General features: G+C 39.5%; 1 protein-coding gene across 17 annotated transcripts in view; it reads right to left on the minus strand.

Annotated features, from left to right (window-relative positions):
* ATG7 (autophagy related 7) overlaps positions 1-19,201 on the minus strand; it is a 237,862-nt gene that overhangs the window by 174,275 nt on the left and 44,386 nt on the right. For all 17 annotated transcript variants that reach the window (XR_013357403.1, XR_013357402.1, XR_013357407.1 and 14 more), the window contains 6 exons: positions 17,426-17,516; positions 16,520-16,664; positions 12,359-12,517; positions 5,770-5,964; positions 4,342-4,545; positions 2,290-2,405 (listed from right to left, as the gene is read on the minus strand). Coding sequence is in view for 11 of the 17 variants with exons in the window: in XM_077857802.1 (XP_077713928.1) it covers positions 2,290-2,405; positions 4,342-4,545; positions 5,770-5,964; positions 12,359-12,517; positions 16,520-16,664; positions 17,426-17,516 (910 nt within the window). In the remaining 6 variants the exon portion in view is untranslated. The remainder of the gene's footprint in view (positions 1-2,289; positions 2,406-4,341; positions 4,546-5,769; positions 5,965-12,358; positions 12,518-16,519; positions 16,665-17,425; positions 17,517-19,201) is intronic.

Consider the following 19,201-nt stretch of genomic DNA (forward strand, 5'->3'; position numbering starts at 1 on the left):
CTAAAAAGATACCTTTTATTAATGAAATGCTACATCTTAGACTTGCTTTAAAATAAGCCAGTGGGGAGAGAAAAATGTGGATATCTGTATAGACAAATGATGGGCCATATGTTGGTAACTGTTGAAGCTAGGTGGTCTATACGATGGGATTTATTATTTTATATATGTTTTTCTTTCATAGATGTTGGAATTTTCCATAATAAAAAAGGTTTTCTCTTAAAAAAAAAAAAAAAAAAAGGAAACAGTACCAGATACTGGAGGAGGTAATACATAACCAAAAGCCAAAAACCAAAAAAATAATAGACAAGAGGAACAGACTCATAGGAGAGCCAGATAATAGAGTTACCTGATAAGGGCTTAAAAGAAAATAATAATTGTTTTCAAGGAATGAAAAAGATCAAAATCACAATTTCAGCAGAGATCAGGAAATGTATAAGATCAAATGGAAATTTTATAACTGAAACATAAAATAATTAAAAATTCAATGAATGGTATTAGACACAGAAGGAAAAAGAATTAGCAAACTGGAAGATAAGCCAAAAAGCAAATTGGCAAACTGAAGCAAGGAAAGACAAATACTGGAATATACAGAAAAGGGCATAGATTGATTCTGACACGCAATTAGAGACTCAAAAGGAAAGAAGACAGAAAGGGGCAGAAGCCATATTTTAAGAGATACTGGCTGAGAATTGTACACAATAGATGAAAAGCATCAAGCCATGGATTCAAGAAGCACTAGAGAGCACAACCAGAATAAATACGTAAGTAGGTATACCATAGTCCAACTTCTGAAAAGCAAAAGCAATGAGAAAACCTTAAAACCAACTAAGGGCAGGGAAAGAGAGAGAAAAACAAACTGTATCAGAGGAGCCTCTGTGAGATAAACACCAAACTCCTCAACAATAAAAGCAACCAGAGACAAGATTATACTCTCAATGTGCTAAAAGAAAATTATCACCAATCTACAATTCTAAACCCAGCAAAAATATCTTCCAAATATATAGTCATTTTCAGGCAAACAAAAACTGAAGTATCTTGTCACTAGCATTCCTTTTAGGGATGTTAAAAGAAATAATAAAGGGCATTCTTCTGGCAGAAGGATAATACAGCCTTGGCTGGAAGCTCAAAGATAGATAGAAGAGGAAAATGAAAAGTAACAGAAAAGGAAAATGTTAGCAAACATAATGAATACCACCATAAAACAATCTCTTCTGGGATTTAAAATATATGCATAATTTTAAAAAATGAGTGTGCAGACAGTGCTATTTGCCTACCCAATATCCATTCTCCACATCTATCTTAAGACAACTTTATTTAGAGAGGTAATGTGTCCAGACAAAATAACCATATATGTCAGTCTTCCTTGTAGTGAAGGGTGGCCGTGTGATACAGGAGTTAGAATCACTGGGTGTTATTCTCTATGTTGGCAAATTGAACACCAATAAAAAATAAATTTATTATTAAAAAAAAAAGAATCCATGGGTGAATCGGGTAAGTTCTTTTTTTTTTTTCTTTAATTTATTTTTTATTGGTGTTCAATTTACTAACATACAGAATAACCCCCAGTGCCCGTCACCCATTCACTCCCACCCCCCGCCCTTCTCCCCTTCTACCACCCCTAGTTCGTTTCCCAGAGTTAGCAGTCTTTACGTTCTGTCTCCCTTTCTGATAAAAGGGGGCAGCCTCAGCCAAGCGGACATGTGTTAACTTTAACACAGAAGCAATATGTAGTCACGACCACAAGGTGGCAGGCAAAAGGAAAAATGCTAAGGGTACCTGAGTGATTAATAAGGAACCGAAGTCCCTGAGGGCCTAACAAAGCCTTTGTACCAACACTGAACTGCCTGCCTCCAGGCTTTTGCCGCATAAACAAAATAAAGTCCCATTTGGCCAAGTCACTGAAGATGTTACATACAGCCCAATACAATTTCTATCACATGTGATTCATGTATTGCCTTACAAACGTTCAGGGCTAAGGAGATCAAAACCTACTAATAGAATAAAAGCATGAGGGTCCCTACGGCCCCCACCAAAATGTTTATTCTTCCTTATCATCAGTTACCAAATAACTCAGAAGAGTTCAATTCCAGAAGAATCCAGAGATAGAGCCCCAAAGGTCCAATGACAAGCTCCCCAAGAAAAAAGAATCAGACTAGGGTTTTCAGTCTTGTTTTTTCGAGGACGGCTTTAAAAAGCAACACAATTCTCAGAGGAGTCAGGATGAGAAAAGCCCAATGGAGATACAAAAAGCTTTTTGTTTAAATGACCATCTCTAAATAGTAAGCTCACCCTTCTGGATGCTGCAAAACAGAAACCATCAATTCCACAGCCAGGGCTCCTGCAATCATGGCCAGTCCTGGGCGGCTCACAGTGCACTGCTGGTCCAAGGTCCGGTCTCTGGTTGACTAGAGAGAAACAATCATTGATGTGTGCTCAAAGTTCTAGTCCACTCAACTGTGCTGTCTGAAGCATGAACCTCCTCCCTGGTAAAGCTATATAACATAACCAGATGCTCACTCAGTGTGGACAAAGAACATTCAGCCTCAAATAATACTGCTTCTTGCAAGTACCAAGAAAAAAACAAAATATACAACTTAGGTAACTAAATGAAGTACTTTGCCAAAAAGGAGTAACAGTTACAAACTAATTAAAGATTGGGGGCCTAGCTGCCCCAATAGGGAGTTGCATCATATGCTCTTTTAACTGACTCAAACCCCACTGCACTTGGTAGCTGAAGGACAGAGACACAGAGAGGAATAATCACTTGAATAGTACAAATGATTTTGCCCTGCCATTCTAACTGAGCCAGTGCCTCAGACTGCCTGTGAGGTGGGACAATAACTTGCCTTTCCTGCAGTCCTCAGTTCCTACGTGCCTCTCACAGTGTGGACATCATGTCACCCACCCATCAAGTCACCCATCATTTCACCCTGGGTTGAAATGCAAGTATTTTTGCTACAACATGGCTCCAAATACAACCCTTCAATAGTGCAACCAAAGAAATTCTAGTCTTACAACTTTAGGCAAATTAAGAGGTGGTTGTTAGGGATAATTTTGACTCTGAAATTTTCCCCTTATGAACAGACACGACTTTACTGCAATTGATTCCTTTATCCTACTTCTTGGTAATGATGCGGTAACAGGGCCAGCTATGTGTTATAACACCACTGATGAAGATCCTCAAGTCATCCTTCTTCACATGGAGAATATTTATCTTTTATTTGTTCATACTGGGAGGCCATAGAAGCCAATCTTCCAAAAGAGGCAGGAGTTATTAAGGAATACATTTTTAAAGAAGGGGAAAATGAAGGGAAGGGCACAGAAACACTTATGCTTTATTTCACTGGACATGATTCTCTGTTCTGATAAAAGACCATTCCTACAGACTGGGCCTTGTGTGCTGGCATTAATACTACAGAATCTTATATTTGAACAGGGTACTACTTGCTGTTCAGAGCACTTTCATATTCAACCCACCTTGCACTATGAATAGTCAGGTTAAAATATTTTTCCCTCTTCTATTGGGTTAGCAGATAAAATACAGGATGCCCAGATAAATTTGAACTTCAGATAGACAATGCATAGTATTTTAATATGAGAAGGTCTTGAATATTGCATGGCAAAAATTTATACTAAAACTTTATTTACCTGAAATTCAAAGTTAACTGGGAATCCTATTTTCATTTGCTAAATCTGACAATCTTATAGGGCCCAGCCCCTTCTGCAGAAACACAGGCAGCCTATGAGCCTTATTTGGAATTATCCTGCAAGGCAGTGTCCAAGCCTGGATTGGAATCCAGGTCTTCAGACACCTCATTTAATGTTCTCTTCAATGATACATGCACAGGAGACAGAGCTGACTGCTGCCAGGGACCAGTCTATCCTCCAGTTTCCTTGCTGGAAAAATGGTTGCTCACTGTGTTTATGCTAGTGAACAAGGAACAGCTGTGCACAGTTGATGACGCCAATCAAGGCTTGTAGTGTGATAGCGTCACCCCCAAATTGGAAACTTCTTCTCTTTGTTAAAAGACAAAATTTAGGGACGCCTGGGTGGCTCAGCGGTTGAATGCCTGCCCCTGGCTCAGGGCATGATCCGTGGTCTCAGGATCGAGTCCCACATCAGGCTCCCTGCCTAGAGCCTGCTTCTCCCTCTGCCTACGTCTGTGCCTTTCTCTCTGTATGTCTTTCATAAATAAATAAATAAATAAAATCTTTTTTTTTTTTTTTTTTTTAAAGAAAAGACAAAATTTAAATAGTCACAAGAGAAAGAGCTGGGCCATTTTGCCCCAGTGGGCAAGACAGTTGTAGGAAATATCTAGAAGCACAAAGAAATCCACTTACATCTCCTGGGGCCACCACATCATTGCAGAAATAGCAGCCAAGTTTGTAGCCAGGGATGTTGGCAAAGAGGGATGAGCCCAGGAGGTCTGCAGGTGCCACAAGGTGACCAGAACACAAGTCCCCAGCTCCCTGCTGCTTAGGTTTCTTCAAGCCATGTCTCATGACAACAAATGTGTCAAACCCCAAGGCAGCATTGATGACCAGCTGTGGGTTTTGAGGAATAAAAGTCTACAGTTAAGAGACACTTACATTTTAAACCATGGCTAATTTCATATTTGGTCAACTTTTAAAATTCATTTGTAAGTATTTGCATATGAATGTAATTAGTGTCTAGAAGCCAACGTTAGTAAAAACAACCCAATATTGAGGATTTATTAAGTGCAAAACACTTGACCAGTGATTAACATTAATTATTTTATTTTGCTTCATTTAAAATTCCCAGCACACATTTCCCATTTACAGATGAGGATAATGAAAGTCAGAGTAGTTATTTCTGTAACTTGCCCAAGGTCACTTAGCTGGTAAGAGGTAAATGCATAAAACCAAGTCTTGAGAGTCCTCAGCTTTATTCTTTCTACCATTATACTATCATCTGACATACCTACACACATTTTTTTTAATAATAGATTCGCTGAGATATAATTCACACACTATACAATTCAACTGTCACACAGATTTTTTAAGGACAATTTGTTTCTCATTTATACTAGAACTTCTCTTAGTCATAACTTATTCCTCTCATATTTCTGGTTATATAGGTTGGAAAAAAAAGGAAAAAGTATATCAGAAAACAAAAATTACTCACAATCTCACGGCTCAAACACATACTACTAATAATTTGGGGTATTTCTTCCTACTGTGTTCTTTCTCTCTCTTTCCTTCCACCACCTTTCTCCCTTCTTTTCTCTCCCTCATCCCTCACCAAACAGATAGAAATGTTTATTTGTTTATAGCTATAAACAGTTCATATTAAATATATACAATACTGTATCCTGTAATGTGGTATTTTCCATGTTATTAAAGTTTTTGAGAACATAATTGTGCACAGCTGCATAGTATTCCATCACATTTATGTACCATGATTTAATTAACCATTCAATACTGTCGGTCCTTGAAGTTGTCAGTGACCAAATAGTAGTAAATGAGATGGTCTTTTCTGCTTGGAACTTACATTTTAATCTAAGTAGAATATCCCTTCTAGAGTACTTCAAAGGGTTGCTATGAAAATTAAATAATAGGAGAAACCTATTATATTAGATGGTGGTATGTGAGGCAAAGATAGCATCTGCCAGTGGAAGCCTTTTGGCACCATGTCACTAGGTTATACACAGCACATCTCTCTTCTGGAGGGAAGGCAGATCTTCCTCCAGGGTGATGGTACATTAAGTCGCACTCAGACTTGAAAGTCCCAGGATCCACACACTCTACCTTTCTCTTGCTCGCAGCAATGACGGCAGGGAGCCACCGGCTCTCCCTGGTGTCCATCAACAGAAAAACGACATCATGGCTTTCAATGAGCTGCTCTAGTTGCTCCACATCCCTGCGGGCTTGGTCCAGGGTGACGCTTGAAAAGTTCACTGGGTGTCCAGGCATGGGGATGCTCATGTTGAACCCTCTGGCATTCTGGGGAAACACCCAGATATATAGATGTCTGAACAGATATATAGATGTCTAAACAGATATATAGATGTCTGAAGCAAATATATAGGTGATATCTTAGGGCCCATATCTCCCCATAGCTACAAGCATGCATGTGTGGTCACCTGCAACCAGAAATTTCTCTATATGTGATTTTGCTACCGTGCCCTGTACCTTCTTCACCTCTACATCCTAGACTATCTTTTCCTGTCATCCCAGGGTCCCTAAGCCTGGATAAAGTAGCAAGCAGAGACATATGGATCCTAGTTCCAAAAAAGGAGGGAAGTACATCCCATCTGAGGCAAGGAGGACACTGGAAAAAACCGTACTCTTGGCTTTCTCCTATAACCTGAGACAAGAACCTCTATCAAAGTGCCCTCTGGCCAACTGTCTCTCCCTACTTGCTCCCAATTGTCCCCACCCCTGCCATTTCCTTAATATATAACTTCTTCAAATAGGATATTATAACAAAAAACATTTGATTTAATAAACTCACATAAGATTAGAATGACTGATAGTCTTGTCTTAATCTTAGAGGTATATGAACTTTAAAAAAAAATCCTCTAAACTGAAAAACTCCACTTGCTAACTTATGACCAGAAAATCTACTTAGGAGTGTGCAGATATTTGTTTGGAGGGGACAGGGCGGTGGGGGTGGTGGTGAGCTATAGCAGAGTGCGGAACTGAAGTGAAGCTTCATTCCCTGTCGAAAGAAGTTGCCTGGTGGCCCAGATTCTCTGCAAGTGGTGACTCAGGAGTTTTCATAGGGGCTTTAGAACAGCTCTGTAAGACTGGTCCCCCGCTGGCCCCACAGTTCTTGGCAGATTAACAGTGAGTCACATAGGGGTGTCAGCGAAGCCAGGGACATTAACTGTCCACAGAAAAGAAAGTGTTCTAGAATCACAAACTGCATCCTTAATCCTCTGCATAGCGCTGGCCACAAAGAGGAGTGTGAAAACATTAGCTTTATCATTCATTTGCCAAAACCTGTCACTTACCTGAAAAACAACTGGTGGGGGGCAGGGGAGAGGACCAGAATAAATAGGTCCTTTCACAAAGGAAAAAATCTATTTTGTGGATTGTGGCTATTCTCTCCTTATCTTAAACTTTAAACCTAATCTCTGGAATTCAAGAAAGGGACAATGGTAGCAAAAGCAATGCTATTTAAAACCATAAAAAAAAAGTTACAGGAAAAGACACCAGACAGAAAGGACTTCAGAAAGAGGGTTCAAAACAAGTCCATTTTAACAATGAGAACACCACAGAGACAACTTTCTGGCCCTCATTAATTAATTCACTCATTAAGATGCATTTACCATATACCAAATAGCGTCGTAAACTTTAAGCAAAGATCACAGTAATGTTAATACCTTTTTGTCTTATTACAATTGACAAAGTATCTTAAATGGTGGTGGCTTGATCCAGAAAGGTATTTTTGGTATATTAGTGACACCAAAATCAAGCATAATTACTCAACACCAATTCTGACCTTTTCAGTAATACAGAGCCATACTCACTTCACTGACCTAAATGATTCTCTACTTGCTAAAATTTCAGCCAGTAAGCCTACTTAGGACTGGCTCTCAGCCCACCATTTAGGTCCACATGCCTAAGGCCAGAATTCAGCAAGTTTCAACACAGAAGTTTTCAACCTTGGCTGCATATTAGAACCACCCAGAGAGGTTTAAAATTCCTAATGGCTAGACTTTTCCCCAGACTATTTAAATTGGAATTTCTGAGAGTGGGACTTGCCATTAATATTTCCTAAAACTCCCCAGATGATTCAAATGTGTAGCCAGGGTGAAGCATAATTTACAGAAACTATAATATACAGATTTCAAGTATACAGCTGGCTGTGTTTCAACAAACTGCAGATTAACCACTGCATACACCTATTAAGACATAGGATATTTGCATGACCCCAAAACGTGCTCCTGTGCCCCTTACTCCCCACTCCCACTGGGACAACCACTGTTGCAATCACTTTTTTTTTTGCAATCACTTTTTAAATCCTAGATTAGTTTTGCCTCTTCTAGAACCTCATATAAATGGTATCTACAGTATATATCTGTTGGTGTTTGGCTTCTTTAACCCTGCATAATGCTTTTTAGGTCTATCCAAATTGTTAAGTATCAAGAGTATGTTCCCTTTTTGCTGTGTGAATATACCTCCATTTGTTTATTCAATGTCTCATTGACAGATATTTGGGTTATTTCTAAATTTGGGCTATTATGAATAAAATTGTTATGGACATTCTTTTGTAAGTGTTTTAGGGTATATACGTTTTCATGTCCTTCAGGTAAACATCTATGAGTGGGGATTTCTGGGTCATCGGCTAGGAGCAGTTTCATGAAAACCTGCCAGACTAATTTACAAAGTGGTTATTTTAGCAGCAGACCAAGAGCTCTGGTTGCTCCTCAACCTGACAACAGTTAACCCTGTCAGTCTTCTTAATTTGAGCCACTTTAGTGGGTACGTAGTGATGTATTTTCATGGTTTTAATTCCTCTTTCCCTGAGACCATGGATGTTGAGCATTTTTGTGTGTGCATTGGCCATTTATAGATCTTCAATATGAAATAAATGCCTGCACAGAAGTCTCTGGCACCTTAAAAAAACCAACAAACCAACAAACCCCTGTCTGTCCTTTTATTATTGAGTGATAGGAGTTGTGTTTATGGATTCTGGGTAATAGCTATTTGCCAAATAGACATACTGTGAGTATTTTCTGGGTTTTGACTAGTCTTTTCATTCTCTTAATGGCATCAATTGGGAAGCAGAAGTTTTAGGTTTTGATGAAGTCCAAAGTTATCCATTTTTACACATATGGGTCAGTGTTTCCTGGGTCTTAGGAAATCTCTGCCTATCACAAGCATACTGTGCTGCTTTCTCCTGGGAGCTCTATAGTTTAGCTTTTATGCCGAGCTCTGACATACTAGAGTGTCACCTAAAGGCTCAAGGTGTTCAGTGAAGACACTCCATTCTGGAAAGGTGGGATTCCAATGTCTCCTGGACTTGGAGAAGCTCTGGAATCTCCAATTGGCCCACAGCAGACAATGGTGCATTTTTACCCAGCCTTACAAAGTCATGCCCTGAGCACACGCAGCTTGATCTGGTCAAAGACTAAAGGTGCTGCCCACACTCCTCCTCTGCTCAACTCCCACATGTCTGATACTCTGTCCTGCATGTTCCAGCTCCCTTAGCTGCTCTGAGATTGGATGTCGGTTTCCTCAGCTCATCAAGCCCAAGAACATCTCCTTGGGCTCCTCATGGGCTTGGGAATGGGCCAGAGAGTGCCTCCATGTGATGGGCTAAGACAAACATTCTTGCTTTTCTTTCTGTCTATGACCACTGTCTTTCACTACCTATTGTTCATTGTCCAGAGAGAGTAATTTTTTATATTTTACCCAGTTGCATAATTGTTTATGGCAGGAGAGCTGGTCCAATACCAGTTACTCATCAGGGTTGATAACAGACATTCAGAGTTGGGTTTGAAAATCTATCTATCTATCTATCTATCTATCTATCTATCTATCTATTATTGGTGTTCAATTTGCCAACATATAGAATAACACCCAGTGCTCATCCCATCAAGTGCCTCCCTCAGTGCCCGTCACCCTCACCCCCACCCACCTCCCTTTCTACCACCCCTTGTTTCCTAGAGTTAGGAGTCTCTCATGTTCTGTCTCCCGGGTTTGAAAATCTCTAGTGCAATTCCACAATCCTACATTTTATTGTCTTGTCTTTAAAAAAAAAAAAAAAAGTAACTTCAAATAGTTTGATTTATTAATGGTCAGGTTTTTTCCTATTGAATTAATTCAACCCCAAGATTAGACAGGGTATTTGCAGCAGAGCAGTTCTTCCAATATCTTGTTCACTTAGGACATGTCTGCAGCCTGACATGAGAAAGGTGATGAGTGAGTATCTGTTGAAAGAAATAAACACCACCAAACTGAACATACAAAGAAAGCACCATAAGCCTGAGTAACCGGTAGGTGAGATTATGATGAATTACACCAGGACCTTAATGGATTCTACACATTATCTATTATTATTTATAAGGCAGGAAGGGTAAAAGTATGAGACCTGGCTCCTGGCCTCAAGGACTGAATAACCCAGTAGGGAAAGCAGAATAGCACAATTTAAGTGTCAAGGAGGACACACAACGCTGGTGGGCTGGTGGTTTCAAGAAAAAGTAAACTTGATCTCAAAAGGTTCCAGGTGAGTCAGCCCTAGCTTTGGCTTTAGCTTCTGCCCTAGCCCCTTCTGTCTTCCTTGACCTTCATGCTTCAGCCTCCCTAGTTTTCCTTCAGCTCCACAGAAGTGCTATGCCACCTCCTGCCTCCAGCATTTGCACAGACAGCTCTGCTGTCCTCATCTAGCTGACCCCTACTCATCCTGCAGGACTTTGGCTCCTCAAGGGCATCTTGAGCTTAGGTCAGGCTGCCTGGTAAATGTCCCTATAGCATCTGAGCTCCTACTTCATGCACTTACTATAATTACAACTGTTTATGAAATTTGTTTTTTTTGTGTGTAAGATTTATTTATTAATTCATGAGAGACACAGACTGAGAGAGAGAGAGGCAGAGACACAGGTAGAGGGAGAAGCAGACTCCTCGCAGGGAGCCTGATGCGGGACTCAATCCCGGATCCTGGTATCATGACCTGAGCCAAAGGCAGGTGCCCAACTGCTGAGCCACCCAGGCATCCCTGAAATTAGTTTTTGACCATGTCCCCCTCTGGACTACAGAAACTCCATGCAGAGAAGAGGGAACTTTATCTGTTTTGTTACCCAATCCCTAGCACACAGAAAACCTTAAGTATTTAATGAATAAGTAAAAGAATAACTGAACAGATAAATAGGGAGGACTGCACTGGGTCATAGACTATCTGGACAAGGAAAAATTTCAGGCAACTAGTTAAGTAGCAGAGGTGAGATTCAAAGTCAGGTCTCTCTGGGCCCTGAGGGGAGCTCATAAGACTCTCCAGTGATAGGCTGGATTATTCTTCCCAACCATGCACTGCCTCTCACTAATGTTTTCACTCTTAGCCACATGACTTTGCAGGACCTCCCACTAGGAAGGCAAAGTATACCCCTGGACTTTGGGTTTGGCCCTGTGACCGGCTTTGGCATGGAGATGGAGAATGCTGCATTGTGTCACCGGTGAACTGAGACCTTTAGAGGTATGATACGTTTTCACCAATCCTTTTTCATTTCCACCTTCTATTGTAAGAAGAGCATGACCCAAATGACTGCTGCTCCTCAAGCCTAGATTTTAAAACTATAACACATAGCACAGACTGGAACCTGACTTAAAGACTGGAGTCCAGCTATAGCCACTCTGCAGACCTGTGAGTATGAGATAAATGCTTATAATAATAAGGCACTCTCATGTTAGGACTGTGCGATATGCAATAATGTAGCAGCAACTTAATTAATATGATAGGGTTCTAGCACTCTTATTTCTTTTGGCCTCCAGCACCTAGCTGGGGACACAGTGGGTGCTTAAATAATGGTGTTGAATTAAACACAATAAATGATGTTCTTCTGGATCAATGATGAAATGGACAAAACCATCAAGTTGCTTCTTTTAAAGCAAAAATTAAAATGAATGAATCTAATACTGAGTAATTAAACAGAAAAACCTTGAGAAAGTGGTCTTTTTTCAAAAATTTTTTTGTTGTTGTTGGTAAGGCTGAGAGCCTCTTGTGGCACTTTAAGTATTAGCAGATGCTTTGGAGACATCTAACCTAACTTCTGTCATATAAACTGATTAAGTATGCAAGATGCACATTTCCTTTTGTGGATGACCTATAAAAAAAACTGGTGAGATTTTGAATTGAATGAGCTGAATGGCTTGTCTCTTATTATTTGTTTTTTTTAAAGTAAATAATGCAACTCAAAAACAACCAGCAGCTTGAGTAAAAAGCTAAATATTTAGCCAGATTTTCATTCTGTGCAGACTTGTATTCAATTTAATTTCATAAAACTGCACTAAGTAACTATCAAGTATTCTGGTGATGAAGGAGAAATAAAATCCTATACCTGAGCTACCAAGAATCCCTTTGGGATAAGGCAGTATATAAAAATATCATACTCCTAAATTCTTCAAATGAGACGCCGATAATGCTTTGCAACTTACAAAAGCATTTTTTTCATACATTCTTCATTTTATTTTCACAATATATGAGAGTTTCGTTTTTTGATGCCCATCTCTGAGATGAGGAAACAGAGGCCTGGCCATATAATGAAGGCCTGGGTAGTAAGTGACAAATGTCTGACTCTCTTTTACCAATACCACAGGACCTTCATTGCCCAAGATTAATCAGTAGGAAACTACAGGAGACAAGCTCTGACGTTCCCAAACAACATCAACGTACCACTCCAGGGAATATTTTCTGAAGCCGGTCTGCTGCAGCCAGGGCCTTGGGTTTACCACCTGCTAGGCAATCTTCAAATTCATAGAGAGGCTGCCTCACAGGATTGGAGTAGGAGATATTGGCGTTGTCCACAAATGTGATGTGTCTGACACCCCAACCCTGCATGGAAACAAGAGATCATGGTGTGTTTCTGACAAACATGTCACAGGGTGTCTCTCTTGAAATCCCTAAAAGAGGTTTTGCTTTGGAGTAGCTTAGGAACTTCAAAATATAGGAAACTTCAGAAAAAGAATTGTGCAAATTCAGTTTTTGATCAACGGAGGGTCAACTTCCTTTAAAAGACAAAATAATTATATACCCGGTGCCTGGTTTCCTGCAGTAATGAGACTAAGAAATGTCAGAGTGGGTCTGACTAATAACTCATTATTTTTGACAGTATCACCAGAGAAAAATTTGGAGGTAAGTCCCATAGGAATTGTCTAAGCTGTTGTCTTAAAAGGATTAGCAATGAGCCCCCAAATGTCCTTGCTTTCCCTTAATGAATAATTAAGTATAAATAACAGCTCACTTAAAACTCCCTTAAATCCTGAATTAACTCCTCAGAAAAATGACTTATGAGTTATTTCCCATTGTATAATGTCATAGAAGATTTTGGCTACAAAGCTGATTCTGCTCTCTCTTCTTTCAATATCCTTCCATCAGAGACTCAGAAACTCAGTTAAACTGATGTTTCCAAGGGGATGGTCAACAAGAATCCAAGGTTCATTTTCAGGGTTGAGGACAGGCCAGAATCTATCTTTTCAAAAGCACAGTTATCTGTGTTGAAAGCCCACTGGTAAACTTGGTCTACTCATCCAGTTTTTTTTTTTTTTATTTATTTATTAATGAGATACAGAGAGAGAGATGAAGGCAGAGACACAGGCAGGACAGGCTCCATGCAGGGAGCCTGACGTGGGACTTGATCCTGGATCTCCAGGATCACACCCTGGGTTGAAGGTGGCGCTAAACCGCTGAGCCACCGGGGCTGCCCATACTCATCCAGTTTTATAAGTGACTTTTACCAGCAAAGCAATCTACCGTGGAGGCTGAATAAAGATACGGAAAATCCCTCTCTCTGTGTGTCTCTCATGAATAAATAAAGAAAATCTTAAAAAAAAAAAAAAAGACACAGAAAATCCAAAAGTCACTTATGCTTGATTTGGACACATTTATTTCTTTTTTCCTTTTTTAAGATTTTCTTTATTTATTCATGAAAGACACAGACACACACACACACACAGAGAGAGAGAGAGAGGGAGAGGCAGAGACACAGGCAGAGGGTGAAGAGGCTCCATGCAGGGAGCCTGATGGGGGACTCCATCCTGGGTCTCCAGGATCACACCCTGGGCTGAAGGTGGCACTAAACCACTGAGCCACCCAAGGATCCCCGACACATTTATTTCTGAAGTATTTTTACATCCCTTAAAGCAATGCTGAGTGGAAGGCAGTCTAGGAAGATGCTGGGCAATGGAAAGAAAGCCAAGTAAATTACAAACAGGCCATAGGTTAGCCACATCCAGGGGGGCATTCACACTCAACTTTTGGCTTCCTGGAATGCTACACAGTTTAAATAGCTAAGATTAAAGAAAACTGTAATATTCAATGCTGGTGAGGATGTGGTGATGAAAAGCTATTGTACTGGATGAGAATTTTTGTAAACTGATATAATTTTTCTGGAAAGCAATTTGGCAATATGTTTCTAGAATCTTTCAAATGTTCATATCTTTTGGCCTATTTGCAGCAATCTAACCTCAGTAAATACTTCCAGCAATCTACCCTAGGAAGCAATTTGAAATATTTTTTTTTTTTTTTTTTTTTTTTTTTTTTTTATTGGTGTTCAATTTACTAACATACAGAATAACACCCAGTGCCCGTCACCCATTCACTCCCACCCCCCGCCCTCCTCCCCTTCGCAATTTGAAATATTAACAAAAATGTTCCACAACATAATTTGCAGTTGTAAAATACTGGAAACAATGTTAATGCTTACCATAAGGGGAGTATCTTAGAACATTACATTTCATCATATAAGAAAGCATATTCTAGGGTATCCCTGAGTGGCTCAGTGGTGTAGCACCTGCCTTCAGCCCAGGGCGTGATCCTGGAGACCCGGGATCGAATCCCATGTCGGGCTCCCTGCATGGAGCCTGCTTCTCCCTCTGCCTATGTCTCTGCCTCTCTCTCTCTGTGTGTCTCTCATGAATAAATAAATAATTTTTTTTTAAAAAAGCATATTCTAAAAAAAAAATAAAAAAAATAAAAATAAAAAAGCATATTCTATAGACATTAAAAACGCTTTACAGGCATTATTTTTAATTACATGAGAAAGTGTTTACAATGTTAATAAATAAAAGTGAAGGGCATTATATAAATCAAATAAGATTTTTAAATATATATTTAACAAACATTAAAGGAAATAAGTGAAAAAGTGGTAAGAAAATGGGTGTCTTCTTTTTCTGCTTTATAACTTTTACACTTTACAAATTTTCTATGGTAGATTTCCAATGACTTTATAATTCTCAATAATGCTAAGAAAACCTAAACACCTAATTCTGGAAGCCAGATAAAGAACACAAAATAAATTTCACAAAAAGAGGAAGATATTAATGAAGATAAAAACAGGTATTAATGAATCTGAAAGCAAAACAAAACAAAACAAAAACAAAAACTATAAAACTAATAAATAAATCAAGGACTGAGTCCTCCAAAAAGACTGATAAGACAGACAATCCTCTCTGGAAAGTCTGAATAATAGGAAAAAGGAGAAAACGTAAACATGCAACCTTGGGAGTGAGGAAAGATTTTTTAAAAAGACAGAGTTTTAAAAGATGCTAAGAGAGTATTATATGTATTTTGTGTCAATATATTTTAAAATTTAGATGAATAAAATAAATAATATTCACAAAGGAAATTAAATTAAAGATATACTCTCACTAATAAAAGAAACAAATTAAAAAGCTCTGTTTTGTATATGGTTCTAAAAGTACAGGCTAGTAAAATGTTTTTGGAAGGTAACTTAGCTTGAAAAAAAACTTATAGGGATCCCTGGGTGGCGCAGCGGTTTGGCGCCTGCCTTTGGCCCAGGGCGTGATCCTGGAGACCCGGGATCGAATCCCACATCGGGCTCCCGGTGCATGGAGCCTGCTTCTCCCTCTGCTTGTGTCTCTGCCTCTCTCTCTCTCTGTGACTATCATGAATAAATAAATAAAATCTTAAAAAATAAAAAAAAATAAAAAAAATAAAATAAAAAAAACTTATATATACATAGTGTGTGTGCATACACACACACACACACACACATAATACATTCTCTCTAACATAATAATTTCTACTGGGGCTTTTTTTTTTCCCTAAAGAAATAATCACATACATATGTAAAGATATAAAAATATTCATTTCAGCAGCATCTCAAAAAATATGCTGAAATTGAAAAAAATTGAGGACATGGTCATACAACAAAATACTACATATACATAATACAGAACACATAGAGAACCACAATTACTTTTCTATGAAGAATAAAAACCTGTTACAGACAGTATGCCATGATCCAATTTTTAAAAATACAAATAAACAAATGACAGCAAAGATGACAAAGGTCCCTCTCTATATTTGTATCTGCCTATGAAAACTTCAGGGAGTGCTTTACTGTTTACTCATCTAGGAAGTCTGTTTAATTTTGGGAAATGGGATTTGAGATGAAGGTGGAGAAAGACTTTCTGTTTCTACTTTACAATAAAAGTATGAGTTTCTTTTTTAGTTAAAAAGATAACTGAGATAAAAAAGGAAGGGAGATGGGATCCCTGGGTGGCGCCGTGGTTTGGCGCCTGCCTTTGGCCCGGGGCGCGATCCTGGAGACCCGGGATCGAATCCCACGTCGGGCTCCCGGTGCATGGAGCCTGCTTCTCCCTCTGCCTGTGTCTCTGCCTCTCTCTCTCTGTGTGTGACTATCATAAATAAATAAAAATTTAAAAAAAATTAAAAAATAAATAAAAAAAAGGAAAGGAGAGAGGGAGGGGAGAAGGAAGGGAGTGAGAAAAAGAGGAAAAGGGGAATCTGGGAGGTAGGAAGCAAACTGGTATACACAGCTTTGGAGGTACCATTTGGCCCCCACAAACTTACCATCAATGTCCTAGCTACATTACAACCCAATGTGCCGGCTCCAAGCAACAGACACTTGACAGACACAACCTTCTCTAAGTCCAAAGTAGGGACCAACCTCCAACACATCAATTTGAGATTTAGATCCACTGATGACTCAGCTAACCTAGAAAATGACAGAATTATTTATTCATTCAGTCACTCATTTATGCCCTCATCTTACCCTAAAAAGATAGAAAGCATCTCTATAAGAAAATGAAGAACAAATCCTGAGCAAAATGGGATCAAAGGGAAAATAAGATGAAGCTTTAGGGCAATAGGGAGGAGAAATGACACAACATGTGTGCCACTGTAGACCACTGCAATTGCTAGTGATAGGCCACAAATTTGATACTGAGCCCCTAGCAGCCAAAGTAAAAATGCAAACATGACCACTTACAGGAGTTATTGTATCTATAAATAAAAAAGATACCAGCAACTTAAGAGGAAAGTTTTCCCTAATACTGAAAAACAAGAAATATGTCCCCTCAAAAAAGGGTGCACTTATATCATCCTTTCAATACAACGTTGGTTTCCATGAAATATTCTTACAATGTCCTTCAATGTAGGCCAATGGACTAAATTAAAGGGCCATGAATAAAGGACTAAAAGTTAGTAGGTATTGGTGTAACTAGGTTCGAGAGTCTCAGCTCAAAGCAAGAACAAAATTTATAATGTGTAGAGAGCAGATGAACTGTGCATCCTTCAAAATCTCCATCAGGATATTAATTCGCACTAACACGCTTCAATCAAGAGTCAGTGGAGTAACACTCATCAATGTGAATGGTATCCCCTGCACTGAACTCAGTGATGCGGTTCGCCTGACAGAACCTGCTGTGTGTTTGGTGACAAACAGCCCCACTGGAGAAAACAGCTTCCAAACTATACCTTTTAGGGTCCATACATTCACTGAGGTTCACCATCCTCGGTCCCATGCCGCCTTTCTGGTTTTTTTCCCATCCGACCGCCTTGGGACAATCTTAAGGCAAATACAATAGTGAGTTGAATGAAGGAGGAAAGAATAAAAAATGAGCAAGTCAAGTAGCAAGATGGCCGACACATTAGTAAGTTTTCAGTTCACTTCTTTCTCACAGAGGCTCCAGGATCTGAATTTGCGCGTACTTGCTGCAGTTGCTCGCCATCTTCCTCAACTAGCCATACCCTTGCTGAGAGACCACCAGACCTGAGCATGGTTTTCATGTAAAGGTGCTTCTGAAATAGCCCTCAACTCTGGCCTGAGTTGAGTCAACTTCTGCAGTTCCCAGAAGTTACGCACCAAAATAGACCATCCTATCTGGGATAGGTATCTTTGGGGGGCTCTCTATCCAGGGAAGACCAGCCAGAATGACTGCACTTTCCACTGAAGTTCCCACCAGGCTTTGAAGCTTTGCGTTCAGTACATCCTTTCTGTTCCTCATCCTTACCATGTCCTGCTGCTCAGTCTTTCAACATGGTCACTGCACACCTAGCCTGTCCCTCTATTAAGCTGTCCTCTCCTTTAAATATATCCTTATCCATTCAGACTTTCCCCTTCCTTGACTTCTCTCTTCTCCACTAACTTCTTTTAATCTCTGCTATGGGTGCCTCTGAACTTCCAATTCCAGTTCTCAAAGTCTGATCTAAGAGGATAAGGGTCCCGTGGCTGCTCTAATCTACTATTACGAAGTCCTCTTAAGTGTCTCACTTGCTTTCTAGAATACTCCTGCTACTTTCTCACCTTAACAGTGACCTGAATTCCTTGGTGGAGACCTGCTAATGGCAGCCACTCACTTTCTTATACTCCTCACATCTTAGGACCTCTGTCACTCTCCCTTTCTCATCAAATACCTGAAATTCATAATAAAGCCTCAACTCCTTATCAGGAGGATAACCCATGCTGCTAGCATCCCCTCCAATGTCTGCCTTAAGTAACAGTCTGTGAAGGAACAGAAACTCCCTGACTTAAAAATGTATAGGACTACTGGGAAGAATCATATGTTTCTAATTTGTATGTTGGTGTTCTTTGGCCTTTCTCCTACTTTTAGATTGCTGTCAACACTTCTATTTTCTTTCCTTGGGAATCTTCTAGCTTTTGACCTTTGTTTTTAAAAACAGTATTGTTCAATGTAATTATGGGACCTACAAGGTATAGATTTCCTTAACACAATCTTTCCTTTCTGGGATAAGATGACCGATGGAAAACATTGGAACCAATTATCCTCAAAAGCTAGTTGGGTTTCCCTGTGGCTGGAAATATCATTCGTAGCAAGGAGCCAGAAAACAAATATCCCTTCCCACTTTAACTCAGGCACTCTGATGTGGGTTTTTTGTTTTTTAATGTAATAAAAAATTAAGACGTATATAATAGATGAGTTCTTGGGGCACCTGGATGGCTCAATGGTTGAGTGTCTGCCTATGGCTCAGGGAGGATCCTAGGGTCCTGAGATTGAGTCCTGCAGCAGGCTCCCTGCAGGGAGCCTGCTTTTCCCTCTGCCTGTGTCTCTGCCTCCTCTCTTTCTGTGTTTCTCATAAATAAACAAATAAAATCTTAAAAAAAATAGATGAGTTCTTAAGTCAAGAATTCAAAATTCTTTTTTTCTGGGAAAAGGAATTCAGACATGTTACTAAATTCATATTTTGTTTGTTTTCCTTAACTATTCTTACATTAAATTTTAAAAATGCTTC

Source organism: Canis aureus, chromosome 19 (genome assembly GCF_053574225.1).
Source record: "Canis aureus isolate CA01 chromosome 19, VMU_Caureus_v.1.0, whole genome shotgun sequence".
NCBI classification, from domain to species: domain Eukaryota; kingdom Metazoa; phylum Chordata; class Mammalia; order Carnivora; family Canidae; genus Canis; species Canis aureus.